Below are 18879 nucleotides of genomic sequence, written 5' to 3'. Positions count from 1 at the left end.
TTTCCAATTCCGCAATCGTTGCAACCCCACACACTACCATTATCTTCCTCGATCATCACTTACTAAAATCTCTCAAACCCTACTCCCACCAAGCCTGCCAATTGTCAGCAATCAAGGGATTAGAGTTCATGCAGTTGTCCCTCCCAAGTCAAATTCTGATCAATCCCAACCACTAAAACCCAACCTTCCACCACCAAAATACTTATCAGCCTCCCCTCTTCAAAAGCTCCAACAACCTAGACCGAGTTTGCTCTCTGTTCACTGTCGAAATATAAATTTGGATAGTAAAGTGGTATTTTAAAAGTCCGTGGGTGGGAAAAAGTCGTTAACTCTTGAAAACAATGTATAATGTTATTTTGCTAGAAACTTTTAAAAAAATGTTATTTTTCAATTCTACCCCTAAAAATAAATAAACCCCAATAGGTTTCACAATTTCTCACATATCACCCACAACTATTAGAAATGCTAGTACACCCCATTAATTCCGTCAGTTAACTTTATATATAATCAAGGTACTATTTGTAATTGTTAAACTAAAAATGGTATTTTTGACTTTCTTAATTTTTCTATAAAAACCCTAAATAAAAATCTTTGTCCATCCTATTTCTGATACACTCATTTTTGCTAAATAAACAATTAAGAACGAAATAAGTTTCTTGACACTTCGAGGGGTCAAGGCCTCCCAAATTCCCAATACAATAGTAAGGTGCAAATTTTCTGATATTCGATGTTTTTATTCCATGATAAAAGATCATTTAAATACAAGCCAAAAGCCAAACTAACTGAGCAAAAATATGGAATAATGCTAACAACTCAAACATAAACTTAAACAAGAAAACTAAAATGAAGAAACTAATTCCATGTTCAAAACAGAATGATGTGATCAATGTGGACTTGGTAGTTTGATAAGTTTCCACGTAACCATGTAACATCTCCTCCCCTCTTACAAAGCATCCTCGTCCTCAAGGATAAAATCTAGAAAACGCTCTTGAATCAAATCACGAACATTCCAAGTTGAGTCTGCGGGAGACAAGCCCTTCCAATGGACTAAAATCTCAGTCTTGCCTTTACGAACTTGCTGGTCCAACACAACCTTAGGAGAAGGAATGAGTTGGTCTATAGAATTAACTTCAGGGAGGACATCTAGCACTACATGATCAGCACCAAGCTTCTTCTTAAGAACAAAGACATGAAAAATTGGATGTATTTTTGACATAGTAGGCAATTTCAACTTATAAGCCACCTTGCCAATTTTTTCAATGATCTCAAAGGGCTAAAATAACGAGTTGACAACTTTTAGTTCTTCCTCAAAGTAAGAGAGGTTTGGCAATAAGGTTGGAGCTTCAAATAAACAAAATCTCCTACTTGGAACTCCCTCTCTATATGCTTGGCGTCATAATTTTTTTTCATTCGAGCTTGAGCCTTGGCCATACAATCTCGAATTTCACCAAACACCTGGTCACGAGAAACAAGCTCTTCTTCTACTATAACTAGGGGTGTTCAAAAGAACCGTTCGGAACCGGAACCGTTAGGTACCCGATGTTTGGTTCTGGTTCCTACCCAGAACCGATCGTCAACGGGTAGGTTCCGGTTCCAAAAATCTGGAACCGTACTGTACGGTTCCGGTTCCGATTCCTAGAATCAGGAACCGGAATCAGAACCGAGAACCGGGACTGAAATGAAATGTTATTAAAGAATGAGGGGGTTATTGTAATTTACCTGCCACATATAAATACTTTAGATTAGGGCAAAAAAAACTCATCTTCTTTCTTCCCTTCTCGCGTGAATCAGCTAGTCACATATATGTAACAACATCTTGTGTCATACTTTGACTTATGCTTCTGGTGGTAAGTGTTGAAGCTACCACTCTGGAACAAATAGACATGTAAATACCAAAGAATTATTATGCTGAGTGAACAGAGGAGAATTAATTTATAACAAAACAAAAACTGGAGCAACGGATTGCCAAAATAAATTTTTTGACTAAATCCTTTTTTTGCACTTTGTTTAACTAAGCATATGCCACTTCGCGCAAACTTGTATGATCAGGAAATCATGATTGTAAAATTCAAATCACAAAAAATATATACCTTGAGACAAAGAATAAGTAGAATAAAAACATTGAGCGCAAAATTGCCAGCAATGCAACTGTGGCATACGAACCCAAGAACAACTCCAGGGCATGGTTGGCATTCTCCAAGTCAACCAAATTCTCACCGATTAACCCATCTGTTCTAGTTTATAATGAAAACCTGTCCACCACTGAAGACCTACAAACTTAAAACTGTACAAACAGCTGAAATCGCTAAGTAGTCACCCCCATTGGATAATTATAATATAGCCTCCCACACAACCTAACTCTCGGAATTCATTACAACTAAATCACCATGACTTTCTGATCGAAAGAATCTCAAAATTAGGCACCAATTAGGGAGTTACAAATGTTAAGTTGGCCCCGACCTGCATTGATTTACCAAACTTAACCTCCAAACTTCCAAAGATCAAATCTACTATACCGCAAGAACACAAAAAACCAATCTAATTAATCATTGCTGCAGTTAATAAATCCTCATCAATCAACCAAATAAGAAAAAACTAATCAACAATTTTAAAAAAAGAAACCTATAATTTGTGTTTGATTCGACAAAGAAAAAATCACATAGGAATTAATAAAACCAAAAATAAAAACTATCAAACACAAAACAAAAAATGTTAAATAAAATGGCGATTATATTAAAATGATAGATTCATTGACCAAAACCGATTAACATCGGCAGCACAAAAATTCACGAAACGAAACCTAATAATACAATTCAACTTACAATTCTGAATGACGTGTAATCAATCGGAAAAAAATATGAATTCATCGTATTAAAATTCAAGAGTAAAAGAATTTCAACAGTCAAAGATGAATATGATGATGATGAAAACAATAACGAACCTGATTCGATTAAGAGGAAGCTATAATAGCGTTGCAGGAGGGTTGTATTTGTACAGAATTATCTGCATAGCTTAGCTTTAAATTTATAAATTTAATAATAATTTTAGTTTTCGTTTTAGAAAGAGAAAAAAAAAAAAAAGACAATAACTTTAGAAAGCGGAGAGAATAAGTCAGTTTTTGCGGGAAGGAAAGCGAAACCGGGATCCGCAAATAAATTATTTCTTAAATAGGTAATATTATATATTATATATAAATATACTAATAATTTATTACAAATTTCAGTAAATAAATTGTTCTCTTAATTGACCGATTAGTAGTTATGGAGTCATTATCAACCATTGGAAGCATGGTTAAATCAATAAAGTTAAATTAATATAGTTTTCTGTTACTTAGGAAAACATCATTCAAATATCTTTATATTGTCTATTAATAGGTAGAAAAAATATCTGTCTACCCATCCTTATCTCTTCTGTTTTGATAATTATAATTAAATTTAACCATCTTTAACCATTGATTATTTAGTTAATAGACTAAAGGTCCCTTGTGTTATTTTTTAGTTAAAACAATGATAAAATTATATTTTATACAATATTAATAAGACATAGTATATCAAAATTAAGGAATTTAATAACTACGCACTGAAGTTAACGTGAAACCTATAAAATACCATTTAGAGAATAACGTAACAAAATCTCTTCTCTTTTGGGCCAAGCCAACCTTGAGTCAAGGCAGGCAAATTTATTCCATGGAAAAATAAAATAATAAAATTGTGATAATTAATTTGATATTACGTATATGTAAATGCTAAAAAATTATACGTGAGATGATTATAATAAGTGAATGAGATATAGTGATTACAATAGCATGCTAAGACGTAAATAAAAGTTGATAAGAAGATTTTTATAAGTGTCGGATACTTAAAGCGATTCTAGTTACTATGTTCGTTTATATAAAAGTTATTTTCTGATAGCTAGACAAGCTTACAAGAATCAGAGCTGTGATCTGGAGTACAAGTGTTTATGTTTGGAACTCTAAGAGAATGTTAAACCAATCTTTTCTAGTTGCGTATCTTTGTTATTTCTTTGTTGAAGGGTGTGTGCCAACCTCTATTTTATAAAGAAGAGTGTCTATTTATATCTATTTAGCTCAAGATAATTATTACATTTTTGCAAGTGACCTAGTGTCGTGAAGATCTTCCTGCCTTCTCATTCATTGAGAACTTCAAGTATATCATCCAATTAAATGGGACTTGGACAAGTGTACGAACACAAATTCACTCAAGCACAAATTCTTGAGTCATTTGGATCTTTGACAGCTATATTTTTTTGTCTTTGGAGACGTGTCATGTTCTAGACAGTATAATGGTTTCCTAAATTCTGTTGGTGTTTGATGACGTCAACATATTTCAACCTTTATTTTAGGCATAACCAAACAAAAAAAAAGAAAAAAAAACCTTTGTTACCATTGTTTTGTTTAGATGATAATTGATGATTCCCGTTTTGTTCTTCTCAACTGCTCAACTTATGTCTGTAGTTGGTAAGTTACAAAACATTATCATTATTATTTTAATTAATCTATTTTTCATATTTCTTTTTTTTTTTAAGTATAATTGACCTAATAGGACCAAAAAAATAAATGTAAAAAATTAGGCAAACTTTAATTTTGTTATATTTTGTATAAAGAGAGGGGTATTGTTAGGAATAAGATTGGAGAGGATTAATGTATGTAATAAAGAAAATATAAAGACCCAAAAAAAAAAAAAATTAATTACATAATTTATTATGAAAAAAGAAAGTATTTTAATGCATTGATATGATCATAATTTTTTGTATTTTGTGTTATTGGATGTGTAAATAAGCGATAAACCATAATCATACATGCAATCAAATTAAGGGAATAAAGAAATATTTAGGTGGCATTATTTTTTAATTAGTTTTTAGAAATGAATTCAAAAATAAATCAAAATTTTAAGGATGTTTTTACTATAATTTCATGTACCAATATTAAAAATAAAGTGGAGAGAGACTAAAAAAAACATCTATTTATGGAGGGGCCAATCAGAGTATGTTGGCACACCCTAAATTAAAAAAAAAAATATTAATATGTAATTTTTTTTTTTTTTTTGTGACAATTTCGACTAGAAAAATAGAATATATATGTGCAATTAGTTTTTATTTTGGAAATTTCTGTATATTATGATTTTATGTTTTCATATTTCAGAATTTTAAATACATAATTTTTTTTTTTATGGAAAAATAAATTAAAGGACACCATCCTTCGATTTGGTAAGGATTCTAGTTATGGAGAACCAGTTAGATGGGTTTTAAGGTCTGAAAAATGGTGTTTGGTTAAATGATAGGTCTATGTGATTTGTGAGCAAAATAATTTCAAAAATACAATTCAAACTTTTTTGTTGTATTTTAAATTTGAAAATGCATTGATATAAAACTAAAAAAAAATGTTTTCAAATTAAATGTCTGAGAAAACTGTGAAAACAACTTTTGATTGTTTTTAATTTACACTAGTTAAATGGAATGTCCATTGAAGTCCATTGCATCACATACCTTTAAAGAACATAAGACTGTCAACCAAATTGACCACAAGCCCATTTGATATACTGTTGGTGGAACAACAAGCGGTAGAAATGTTCCCTGTTCAATATCCAATGATATGCATAGAACAATAGAACTGTTAAATCTTAGCAAAAAAAGTATATTTTTGAAGATAATTGAGATTATACACAGCCACTTCGTACATGACTTAAGTCTTAACATCTTCAATTGTCAGAAAATTATAAAAAGTCAAATCATCATCATAGAAGATCATACAATCACCGAACAAGATCTAAATTGATAAGATAAAACAACCAGCACCATTGTAGTGATCAAATTATAAAACCAGAGAGCTGTTTGCAATAAAAAAATAAGGGTATATAAAATCCATCACTTGCAAAACAGCATAAAGAACCAGGAAGCTCCTAAATCAGCCAAAGAGCCCTTCTTCGCCATAATATATAGTGCCAAACCGTTCTCTCAAAAAGCAGATCTCAATATCTTTTACAAATATGATCAACAACTTCTCATCTTATATATCCAATCTTCCCTCGTAAAATGTCTTCAAGACATTGATTTGTGACAAAAAAAAAAAAAAAAAATCATTAACCCCTCCCGATAAGATTTTCCTCCATGCTGAATGACCAACACAATTAAAGCCAACCAAAAGTAGGTTTACAGCATCTCAAAAGCACTTATATATACACTGTTTTGTAGGCCTCAAAGTACCCAAAGAATACCTTAATGACATCAACCTTCCATTTGAAAAGAAAAGAGAAACGAAAAAACCTTGACATTACCAATCTCACATTTTATTTCTCTGTCTAAAATTTCTTTGCTGTATCCACAAACAAAAACAAACATACTTATACACAAGCAGATGTGAACAAACACAAAGTACTTAGCACAAGTCTGAGGATGCTTAATAAATGATAAAATAGTAGTTTTAAAGCTGGGTGCTTATATTCTAGGTCTCCTGTATACGACAATGAGACATTGAATATAAGCACTTTCCATTTCACAGAGAACTCTTCACTATTAGATGATGCGAGCAGCTGGAATCAAAGTTAATTACTGTTCACATTAGAGAATAGATCCCAGTCTGCAAAGTACCATCTTAAATTTACATAACTTGTCAAAATTAAAAAAAAATTAAAAAAACATATAAAATTCCCACTAGCAAAAGTTAAGGGCACATTTACATCAACTGATGAAGATACCCATCTCTCATTAATTAATTCTTGTCCAAAAGCTTTCTCACTACTGATGTATGCTAACGAGGACAGAGAAGTTCACAGATTGTTGAATTCCCTAATCCAAGTTCTCCCAAGAGAATGTGATACTTTACTGAACTAAAGTAATCTAAGCAGTTCCGTATCCATATCTACCTCAAAAGACATTTTTTTGTTGTATAAATTCTAGCAGAATTTGGCAGATCAACAAACTTCATTTTCTCCTATGAATTACTCTAACACTCCTAAATTATACTTATGATTTATTAAATTCTGTAGCAAATGAAGAAAAAGAACCAGCAATGAACTATTTGTAAACTTCAGAGTCCAAAATTCTAATTACACATATTCATACATTTTGCGACTAATTGGAAGTAAGGAATATTCACCTTGTAAATGACATAGTTGATAAGACGTTCCACAAATTTACGAGTTTCAGAAGGATACAACTCTACAAAGAATATAGTCTGCAAGGGGAAAACAGATATTAAAACCATTAAAACAACACTGATAGGAAAAAAATTATCAACATTATCATGAGTTAACCAATCTATATCTAAAAAGAGAAGAAGAACAAGAATCGATCTAAATTTTATCAACAAAATTATTAGTTACGTGATATATATTTAAAAAAAGAGAAGAAGAAGAAGAGGGACCCATGTGGCATGGTACAGTTACAGTCCTTATAGAGATATAGATCAAACGTATGGAAGATGAGTGAAACATGTGAAAAGAGAAGAGAAGCAAATAAAATATCAAAACCCTAATCTTCTATTTAGAGAGAACCCAGAAGAGAGAAATGTTCTACAAACCAACATGCTCCATATATAAAGCCCAATCATTCTCAATACCCAACATAATATGTCACTAGCATCCTCATGGTATCCATTTTCATATATTACAGCTATTTTTATAATCAACTTTCAGTTATACATGAGAGCAAAGTGATCATGAAGCTTAAGAGGAATTTTTTTCACAGCATCCAATTATGCTTCTTAGAGGCTTTTAGGAGAGCCATTCAGGTAAGCAGAAGTTGTACAGAGTGTGTACACCTCAAAGGTGTATAGGATACAAGGTTCCATTCAGTTGAAAATTGACTAATAGAAAGTTTTAAACAATTGGGATTTTTTTGAGATTGGATGCAGTTACCAACGAGATGTAGTGTGTATAAAAATTGGTACTCTTTTCAGACACAAAAACTGCATGTTGCTGTATTGTAGTAACTGCTGTTCTATATGTAGTCAGCTAGTCACATATATGTAACAACATCTTGTGTCATACTTTGACTTATGCTTCTGGTGGTAAGTGTTGAAGCTACGACTCTGGAACAAATTAGACGTGTAAATACCAAAGAATTATTATGGTGAGTGAACCAGAGGAGAATTAATTTATAACAAAACAAAAACTAGAGCAACGGATTGCCAAAATAAATTTCTTGACTAAATCCTTTTTTTGCACTTTGTTTAACTAAGCATATGCCACTTCACGCAAACTTGTATGATCAGGAAATCATGATTGTAATAGCATTTTATACTAAAATTCAAATCACAAAAACCAACATACCTTGAGACAAAGAATAAGTAGAATAAAAACATTGAGCGCAAAATTTGCCAGCAATGCAACTGTGGCATACGAACCCAAGAACAACTCCAGGGCATGGTTGGCATTCTCCAAGTCAACCAAATTCTCACCGATTAACCCATCTGTTCTTAGTTTATGTAATGAAAACTCTGTCCACCACTGAAGACCTACAAAACTTAAAACTGTACAAACAGCTGAAATTGCTAAGTAGCTCACCCCCATTGGTTATAATTATAAATATAGCCTCTTCACCACAACCTAACTCTCGGATATTCATTACAACTAAATCACCATGACTTTCTGATCGAAAGAATCTCAAAATTAGGCACCAATTAGGGAGTTACAAATGTTAAGTTGGCCCCCACCTGCATTGATTTACCAAACTTAACCTCCAAACTTCCAAAGATCAAATCTACTATACCTGCAAGAACACAAAAAACCAATCTAATTAATCATATGCTGCAGTTAATAAATCCCCTCATCAATCAACCAAAATAGAAAAAACTAATCAACAATTTTAAAAAAAGAAACCTATAATTTGTGTTTGATTCGACAAAGAAAAAATCACATAGGAATTAATTAAAACCAAAAATAAAAACTATCAAACACAAAACAATAAATGTTAAATAAAATGGCGATTATATTAAAATGATAGATTTCATTGACCAAAACACGATTAACATCGGCAGACAAAAAATTCACGAAACGAAACCCTAATAATACAATTCAACTTACAATTCTGAATGACGTGTAATCAATCGGAAAAAAATATGAATTCATTCGTATTAAAATTCACAGAGTTAAAAGAATTTCAACAGTCAAAGATGAATATGATGATGATGAAAGCAATAAACGAACCTGATTCGATCTAAGAGGAAGCTATAATAGCGTTGCAGGAGGATTGTATTTGTACAGAATTTATCTGCATAGCTTTAGCTTTAAATTTATAAAATTTAATAATAATTTTAGTTTTCGTTTTAGAAAGAGAAAAAAAAAAAAAAGACAATAACTTTAGAAAGCGGAGAGAATAAGTCAGTTTTTGCGGGAAGGAAAGCGAAACCGGGATCCGCAAATAAATTATTTCTTAAATAGGTAATTATATATATATATATATATATATAAATTACCTAATAATTTATTACAAATTTCAGTAAATAAATTGTTCTCTTAATTGACCGATTAGGTAGTTATGGAGTCATTATCAACCATTGGAAGCATGGTTAAATCAATAAAGTTAAATTAATATAGTTTTCTGTTACTTAGGTAAAACATCATTCAAATCATCTTTATATTGTCTATTAATAGGTAGAAAAAATATCTGTCTACCCATCCTTATCTCTTTCTGTTTTGATAATTATAATTAAATTTAACAATCTTTAAACCATTGATTATTTAGTTAATAGACTAAAGTTCCCTTGTGTTATTTTTTAGTTAAAACAATGATAAAATTTATATTTTATACAAATATTAATAAGACATAGTATAGTCAAAATTAAGGAATTTAATAACTACGTCACTTGAAGTTAACGTGAAACCTATAAAATACCATTTAGAGAATCAACGTAACAAAATCTCTTTCTTCTTTTGGGCCAAGCCAACCTTGAGTATCAAGGCAGGCAAATTTTATTCCATGGAAAAATAAAATAATAAAATTGTTGATACTTAATTTTGATATTAACGTATATGTAAAATGCTAAAAAATTATACGTGAGATGATTATAATAAGTGAATGAGATATAGTGATTACAATAGCATGCTAAGACGTAAAATAAAAGTTGATAAGAAGATTTTTATAATTGTTCGGATACTTAAAGCGACTTCTAGATTTACTATGTTCGTTTATATAAAAGTTATTTTCTGATAGCTAGACAAGCTTACAAGAATTCATGAGCTGTGATCTGGGATTACAAGTGTTTATGTTTGTGAACTCTAAGAGAATGTTAAACCAATCTTTTTCTAGTTGCGTATCTTTGTTATTTTCTTTGTTGAATGCGTGTGTGCCTAACCTCTATTTTATAAAGAAGAGCGTCTATTTATATCTATTTAGCTCAAGATAATTATTACATTTTTGCAAGTGACCTAGTGTCGTGAAGATTCTTCCTGCCTTCTCATTCATTGAGAACTTCAAGTATATCATCAAATTAAATGGGACTTGGACAAGTGTACGAACCAAATTCACTCAAGCACAAATTCTTGAGTCATTTTGGATCTTTGACAGCTATATTTTTTTTGTCTTTGGAGACGTGTCATGTTCTAGACAGTATAATGGTTTCCTAAATTCTGATTGGTGTTTGATGACGTCAACATATTTCAACCTTTATTTTAGGCATAACCAAAACAAAAAAAAAGAAAAAAAACTCTTTGTTACCATTGTTTTGTTTAGATGATAAATTGATGATTCCCCGTTTTGTTCTTCTCAACTGCTCAACTTATGTCTGTAGTTGGTAAGTTATCAATAACATTATCTATTATTATTTTTAATTAATCTATTTTTTTCATATTTCTTTTTTTTTTATTTAAGTATAATTGACCTAATAGGACCAAAAAAAATAAATGTAAAAAATTAGTGCAAACTTTAATTTTGTTATATTTTGTATAAAGAAAGGGGTATTGATTAGGATATAAGATATGGAGAGGATTAATGTATGTAATAAAGAAATATATTAAAGACCNAAGGAATTTAATAACTACGTCACTTGAAGTTAACGTGAAACCTATAGAATACCATTTAGAGAATCAATGTAACAAAATCTCTTTCTTCTTTTGGGCCAAGCCAACCTTGAGTATCAAGGCAGGCAAATTTTATTCCATGGAAAAATAAAATAATAAAATTGTTGATACTTAATTTTGATATTAACGTATATGTAAAATGCTAAAAAATTATACGTGAGATGATTATAATAAGTGAATGAGATATAGTGATTACAATAGCATGCTAAGACGTAAAATAAAAGTTGATAAGAAGATTTTTATAATTGTTCGGATACTTAAAGCGACTTCTAGATTTACTATGTTCGTTTATATAAAAGTTATTTTCTGATAGCTAGACAAGCTTACAAGAATTCATGAGCTGTGATCTGGGATTACAAGTGTTTATGTTTGTGAACTCTAAGAGAATGTTAAACCAATCTTTTTCTAGTTGCGTATCTTTGTTATTTTCTTTGTTGAATGCGTGTGTGCCTAACCTCTATTTTATAAAGAAGAGCGTCTATTTATATCTATTTAGCTCAAGATAATTATTACATTTTTGCAAGTGACCTAGTGTCGTGAAGATTCTTCCTGCCTTCTCATTCATTGAGAACTTCAAGTATATCATCAAATTAAATGGGACTTGGACAAGTGTACGAACCAAATTCACTCAAGCACAAATTCTTGAGTCATTTTGGATCTTTGACAGCTATATTTTTTTTGTCTTTGGAGACGTGTCATGTTCTAGACAGTATAATGGTTTCCTAAATTCTGATTGGTGTTTGATGACGTCAACATATTTCAACCTTTATTTTAGGCATAACCAAAACAAAAAAAAAGAAAAAAAACTCTTTGTTACCATTGTTTTGTTTAGATGATAAATTGATGATTCCCCGTTTTGTTCTTCTCAACTACTCAACTTATGTCTGTAGTTGGTAAGTTAACAATAACATTATCTATTATTATTTTTAATTAATCTATTTTTTTCATATTTCTTTTTTTTTTATTTAAGTATAATTGACCTAATAGGACCAAAAAAAATAAATGTAAAAAATTAGTGCAAACTTTAATTTTGTTATATTTTGTATAAAGAGAGGGGTATTGATTAGGATATAAGATATGGAGAGGATTAATGTATGTAATAAAGAAATATATTAAAGACCCAAAAAAAAAAAAAATTAATTACATAATTTATTTATGAAAAAAGAAAATGTATTTTTAATGCATTGATATGATCATAATTTTTTTGTATTTTTGTGTTATTGATATGTGTAAATAAGCTGATTAAACCATAATCATACATGCAATCAAATTAAGGGAATAAAAGAAATATTTTAGGTGGCATTATTTTTTTAATTTAGTTTTTAGAAATGAATTCAAAAATAATTCAAAATTTTAAGGATGTTTTTACTATAATTTTCATGTACCAATATTAAAAATAAAGTGGAGAGAAGACTAAAAAAAACATCTATTTTATGGAGGGGCAAATCAGAGTATGTTGGCACACCCTCAAATAAAAAAAAAAATATTAATATGTAATTTTTTTTTCTTTTCGTGACAATTTCAACTAGAAAAGTAGAATATGTTATATGCAATTAGTTTTTATTTTGGAAATTTCTGCATCCATCATGATTTTATGTTTTCATATTTCAGACTTTTAAATTACATAATTTTTTTTTTTAATGGAAAAATTATATTAAAGGACACCATCCTTCGATTTGGTAAGGATTCTAGTTCTGGACAATGTTTTAAAACCCGGCCGGTTCAACCGGGACCCGAAAGTTTCAACGGGCTGGGTTTAATTTTTTCCTATTCACCCAAAACCCTAGGATTTTCGGTGATGATCGGTGAACAATTAACTGTTGCAATGTTGGGGCTTTTGAAGAGCTATTTCCGATGAATGTAATGGTGGTGAAAGATTTGATTTCCGGTGAGTAAATAGACCGAAAATCGAACAAAACTGGCAGTGACAATGATGAGATTTTTTCGGCGATTTACGAGGCTAACGGGGGTGGGGTGAGGGGGTTTTGGTCAGGAAGAAAAGGGGAGTAATTCTAGGGTGATGGGAAGGGCTGTTGTTGCCGGAATCGATAGGATCTGGCCTGGAATGCCGACGTCAACGTCGGTGAGATCTGGCCGAAATCGAACTTATTTCAGCCAGATCTTGGGTATATTTTGATGGAAATGGGCTCAAGGGACGATTGGGGTTGCATCTGGGGTGTCGCCACCGCTAATCAGTAGCCGGTCGATTTGCAGTTGGGGTGTGTTTGATAAATTTCAAACTTATAGGGACTTACCTGTGATTTTTAGGGGTATATTTGCTGAATTTTAAAAGTTTTTATCAACGGGTCAACCCGGGACCTAGAAGCTTTGCCGGGTTTCATCCCGGGTTGGGTTTTAAAACATTAGTTCTGGAGAACCAGTTAGATGGGTTTTAAGGCCTGAAAAATGGGTTTTGGTTAAATCATCAAGGTCTATTTGATTTGTGATGCAAAAATAATTTTCAAAAACTAAAATACAATTCAAACTTTTTGAGTTGTATTTTAATATTTGAAAATGCATTTGATATAAAACTAAAAAAAAATGTTTTCAAATTAAATGTCTGAGAAAACTGTGAAAACAACTTTTGATTGTTTTTTAATTTTACACTAGTTTTTAGAATTGTATTCGAAAACTGATTTTGAAAACAATTCTACTCATTTTTACTAAATGCATTCTCTTAAAATTTGTTATATCCCTTGTTTTCAAAAACAAAAAACTGTATTTAAATTATTTGCCAAAAGGCCCTGAAGGCTGAAGGATTTGTAAAAAGAGATATTTTCGCCACTAAAAATAAGAGTATACAAGTTTTTCCCACCCAAATAATGACTTAATGATACTTTTCTACCGACAGACTTTTAAAATACCACTTTACTTTCTAAATTTATATTTCGTTTCCGATTCCGTAATCGTTGTGACCCCACACACCACCATTATCTTCCCCGATCATCACTCACTAAAACCCCTCAAACCCTACTCCCACCAATCCTGCCAATTGTCAGCAATCAAGGGATTAGGGTTCACACAGTTGTCCCTCCCAAGTCAAATTCCGATCAATTCCAACTACCAAAACCCAACCTTCCACCACTATAAGACTCATCGGCCTCCCCTCTTCAAAAACCTAACAACCTAGACCAAGTTTGCTCTTTGTTCGCTATCGAAATATAAATTTGGGTAATAAAGTAATATTTTAAAAGTCTGTGGGTGGAAAAGTGTCATTACACCATTATTTGGGTGGGAAAAAGTCGTTAACTCCTGAAAATAATGTATAATGTTATTTTGCTAGAAACTTTTCAAAAAATGTTATTTTTCAATTCTACCCCTAAAAGTAAATATTACATTTTGAAGGATAAAATAAACCCCAATAGGTTTCAAAATTTCTCACATATCACCCATAACTATTAGAAATACTAGTACGCCCCATTAATTTCGTCAGTTAACTTTAAATATAATCAAGGTACTATTTGTAATTGTTAAACTAAAAATGGTATTTTTGACTTTCTTATTTTTTCTATAAAAACCCTAAATAAAAATCTTTGTCCCTCCTATTTCTCATACACTCACTTTTTCTAAACAATTAAGAAATAAATAAGTTTCTTGACACTTTGAGGGGTCAAGGCCCCCCAATACAACAGTAAGTTGCGGATTTTCTGATATTCGATGTCTTTATTCCATGATAAAAGATCATTTAAATACAAGCCAAAAGCCAAACTAACTGAGCAAAAATATGGAACAATGCTAACAACTCAAACGTAAACCTAAACAAGAAAAGCTAAAATGAAGGAACTAATTCCATGTTCAAAACAGAATGATGTGATCAATGTGGACTTGGTATTTTGATAAGTTTCCACATAACCATGTAACATCTCCTCCCCTCTTATGAAGCATCCTCGTTCTCAAGGATAAAATCTGGAAAACGCTCTTGAATCAAATCACGAACCTCCCAAGTTGAGTCAGCTGGAGACAAGCCCTTCCAGTGGACTAAAATCTCAGTCTTGCCTTTACGAACTCACTGGTCCAACACAACCTGAGGAGAAGGAATGAGTTATTCTATAGAATTAACATTAGGGAGGACATCTAGCACTACATGATCAGCACCAAGCTTCTTCTTAAGAACAGAGACATGAAAAACTAGATGTATTTTTGACAGAGTAGGCAATTTCAACTTATAAGCTACCTTGCCAATTTTTTCAATGATCTCAAATGACCCAAAATAGAGAGCTGACAGCTTGTAGTTCTTCCTCAGAGTAAAAGAAGTTTGGTGATAAGGCTGGACTTCAAATAAACAAAATCTCCTACTTGGAACTCCCTCTCTATATGCTTGGCATCATAATTTTTTTTCATTCGAGCTTGAGCCTTGGCCATACAATCTCGAACTTCACCAACCACCTGGTCACGGGAAACAAACTCTTCTTCTACTGCAGCCACCCTTGTTGTTCCAGGAATATAACTCAACAATTGAAGAGGACTTCGACCATAGACAATCTCGAAAGGAGTTTTCTGAACAGTGGAATGCCAACTAGTGTTATAACAATATTCCACCTAAGATAACCAACGTAACCACTCCTTTGGTCGAGAGCTAGTGAAGCAACGAAGATACATTTCGAGTGTTCGATTAACAATTTCAGTTTGGCTGTCCCTTTGTAGATGATAGCTAGAGCTGAAATTGAATGAAGTACCATTTAAACAAAACAACTCCCTCCAAAATGCTCCTGTAAATGTTGGATCACGATCGCAAACTATCAACTTGGGAAGACCATGTAGCTTGAATACATTGTCAAAAAATAATCGAGCTACTCCAACTGTTGTGTAAGGGTGGGAAAGTGGAACAAAATGTGCATATTTTGACAATCTGTCAACAATGACAAAGATAGATGTTTTATCATTTGATTGCGGCAGGCTGTCAACAAAATCCATTGAAATATCTTCACATATTTGGGTTGGAATTGGAAGAGGTTGTAGGAGTCCAGCAGGTGCTAGATGTTCCACCTTCTGATGTTGGAAAATGTCACAACAGTGGATGAAGTCTTTGATTTGCCTCCTCATTGCTTGCCAATAAAAATTGGATTTAATCCTCTAGAGTGTCTTCATATAGCCCTCATGTGTGCTGCCATGAAATTCATTGATACTAGAGGAAGTAAGCTTAGAATCAGGAGGAAGATATATGCGCTCTTTAAACAAAATAACCCCATCAACCATACGCCATGGACCTAATGCCTTCCCTTGTTGAATTCATTCTTGTAAGGCTTAGAGGCATTAGAGTGTAGCGTTAGCACCAACTTCCTCCTTTATTGCCTCCAACCAATGAGGTAGTAATTGAGTGAATGCATATAAGCTACCAAAATTTTCCTGTACCTCATGTCTCCTTGAAAGAACATCAACTAGTATATTTTCACCTTCCTTCTTGTATTCTACCTTGAAGTCATACCCCATTAACTTGTAGAGCCAGCGTTGTTAGGCACTAGTTGTTCAAATGCTTCAAACTCTGGTGGTCAGTATGAACAATGAATTGTCTTCCTGAAAGGTAGGGCCACCATTTTCGAACTACAAGTATTAATGCCAAAATTTCTTTTTCGTAAGTTGAAAGAAGAAGATTCTTTCCATTGAGAGCTTGACTGAAATAAGCAATGGGGCATTCCTACAACAAAATAGCACTAACTCCAATCCAGAAGGCATCACACTCAACAATGAACGGTTTAGAAAAATCAGGAAGAGCTAATACTAGAGCTTTAGTCATTGCAAGCTTGAGTTTTTGAAAGGCTTCCTCAACTACCACACTCCATTCAAAGGAGTCTTTCTTTGGGCAAGTCACACTACTAGAAAATCTTATTTTCTGGCTTACTAGTACCTCTCAAAGTAACTTCTTTGGAGCCCCAACAAAACTTCATTTGTAGTTTCTCGAAGTCCTATTGGATTGGTCGCAATGTCCTTAGCCATTGTGTCCCAGCACACATCATACCCTTCAAAAGGCAATATAAAAAATTCAGTTGAAAATCTAACCTTTTAGAGTTTCATTTGCATCTGAGTGCATTTCCCAAGACTTTCTAATCTCTCCCCCGATGCCACCAATACTTCCAATCTTCCATCAGAGTTAGGATGTAGTTGTACTTGTTAAGCTATTCGCGAACTTATGAAGTTGTGAGTACTGCCTGAGTTAATTAAAACCATCATTGAATGACCTTTAAGACTTCCTTATAGCCTCATTATCCTTGGTGCTTGAACTCTTGACATTGCATGAAGTGATATGGCTGGAGCTGTATCAACAATTTCATCTTCGACTTCCATTATCATGTCATCATCTTCCTCGTCCCAACATGCCTCAATTCAAAAGAGCTTTGGGCAATTGTGTCCTGGGTTGTATTTGTTGTTACAATGGAAGCACAATCCCTAGCTTCGGCGTCTGCAAGTTCAACCGGCATCATCCTCTTGGCTATTGCATTCGTTATATTACATTCTTAAGGCCCTATAGCAGCTCATGTTGGGTTCACTGGTCGAGCAATTGGAAGAACCGATCTCTTATGTGCAAGGTCGCGACTTTCATATAACTTTGCCAATCCCACCACCATGGTTAGTGTAGAAGGCCTATTTGCTTGCATGTCGGTTTGAATGCTTTCTTTCAAGCATGTGATGAAACAACTGACTTTCCTAGATTGAAAGAGAGATCCAACTTTGGCCAATGTTCTTTCAAATCTGTTTTGGTATTCAATTACTGAGATAGTTATCCACAATTTGATAAGTTCACTAAACAGGTCTTCGAACTGATTTTGACCAAAACGAGAGAAGAACCCATTTCTAAAATCCTCCCAAGTCACATAAAGGATTTCTTGTTCCAATGTTTGGAACCACAGTTGGGCATCACCCTTCAAGTAAAATGATGACAACGCACCTTGTCTAATTCAACATTGTCATGAAACAAAAAATATTTCTCTGCCCAACTCATCCAAGTAACTGGGTCGTCTCAACCATCATATTGAGGGAAATCAAGTTTTATGGTTCTTGGAATGAAATTCGTGCTAGAGCTTCCTCCCTTAGAAGAACGTCCACCCATTTTAACACCAGAACCTTCACTAGTTTCATTGAAGTTCTTGCCACATAATTGTTGGTTCATCTTCTCCATTTGCTCAGTAACATGTTTGAGAAGATCATTTTGTCCATCAGAGAGAGATTTAAGGCCCTCCTCCGGCTTCTTCACTTGTGCAAATCCATAACCTTGCTCTGATACCAAAGATGATACACTCTCTTTTGCTAAATAAACAATTAAGAAAGAAATAAATTTCTTGACACTTCAAGTGGTCAAGGCCTCCTAATACAACAGTAAGTTGCAAATTTTTTGATACTCAGTGCCTTTATTCCATGATAAAAGATCCTTTAAATACAAGCCAAAAGCCAAACTAATTGAGCAAAAATAGGGAATAATGCTAACAACTCAAACATAAACTTAAACAAGAAAAGCTAAAATGAAGGAACTAATTCCATTTTCAAAACAGAATGGCGTGATCAATGTAGACTTTGTATTTTGATAAGTTTCCATGTAACCATGTATCAATTTCTTTCTTCTCTTTTCTTCTTATATTTCTATTTTTCTTTATCTTTTTTTCTCCTCCTCCTCTTCTCCCCTTATTTTACTTAAAAAAAATATTACAACTATTTAGGACATTGCAACTAGTCAAATCTTAAGGGCTAACTTTGGCCACCAAGGTTCTATTTGCGAGACCATTGTGATTTGATTAATCTTGCCAAATCACACCGGCACAAGTAGATAATCTCGTTTAGTCTTTNCAAGTTCAACCGGCATCATCCTCTTGGTTGTTGTATTTGTTGTATTACATTCTTGAGGCCCTATAGC

At 32.7% G+C, this 18879-nt stretch overlaps 1 protein-coding gene across 1 annotated transcript; it reads right to left on the bottom strand.

The window, feature by feature from the left end:
• Positions 1 to 943: 943 nt before the first annotated feature.
• LOC116126534 (E3 ubiquitin protein ligase RIN2-like) lies at positions 944 to 9365 on the bottom strand. Its single transcript, XM_031412220.1, has 5 exons — positions 9165 to 9365; positions 8289 to 8727; positions 7115 to 7192; positions 5506 to 5592; positions 944 to 1273 (listed from the first exon to the last, which is right to left on the bottom strand). Exons 2-5 carry the CDS (start codon positions 8526 to 8528, stop codon positions 944 to 946), a joined length of 735 nt encoding a protein of 244 aa, XP_031268080.1. The 5' UTR covers positions 8529 to 8727; positions 9165 to 9365.
• Positions 9366 to 18879: the final 9514 nt, after the last annotated feature.

The sequence above is a fragment of the Pistacia vera genome, unplaced genomic scaffold (assembly GCF_008641045.1).
Source record: "Pistacia vera cultivar Batoury unplaced genomic scaffold, PisVer_v2 Contig180, whole genome shotgun sequence".
NCBI classification, from domain to species: Eukaryota; Viridiplantae; Streptophyta; class Magnoliopsida; order Sapindales; family Anacardiaceae; genus Pistacia; species Pistacia vera.
The sequence above is the reverse complement of the archived record's forward strand: the minus strand, read 5'-3'. Positions and strand labels throughout refer to the sequence as shown.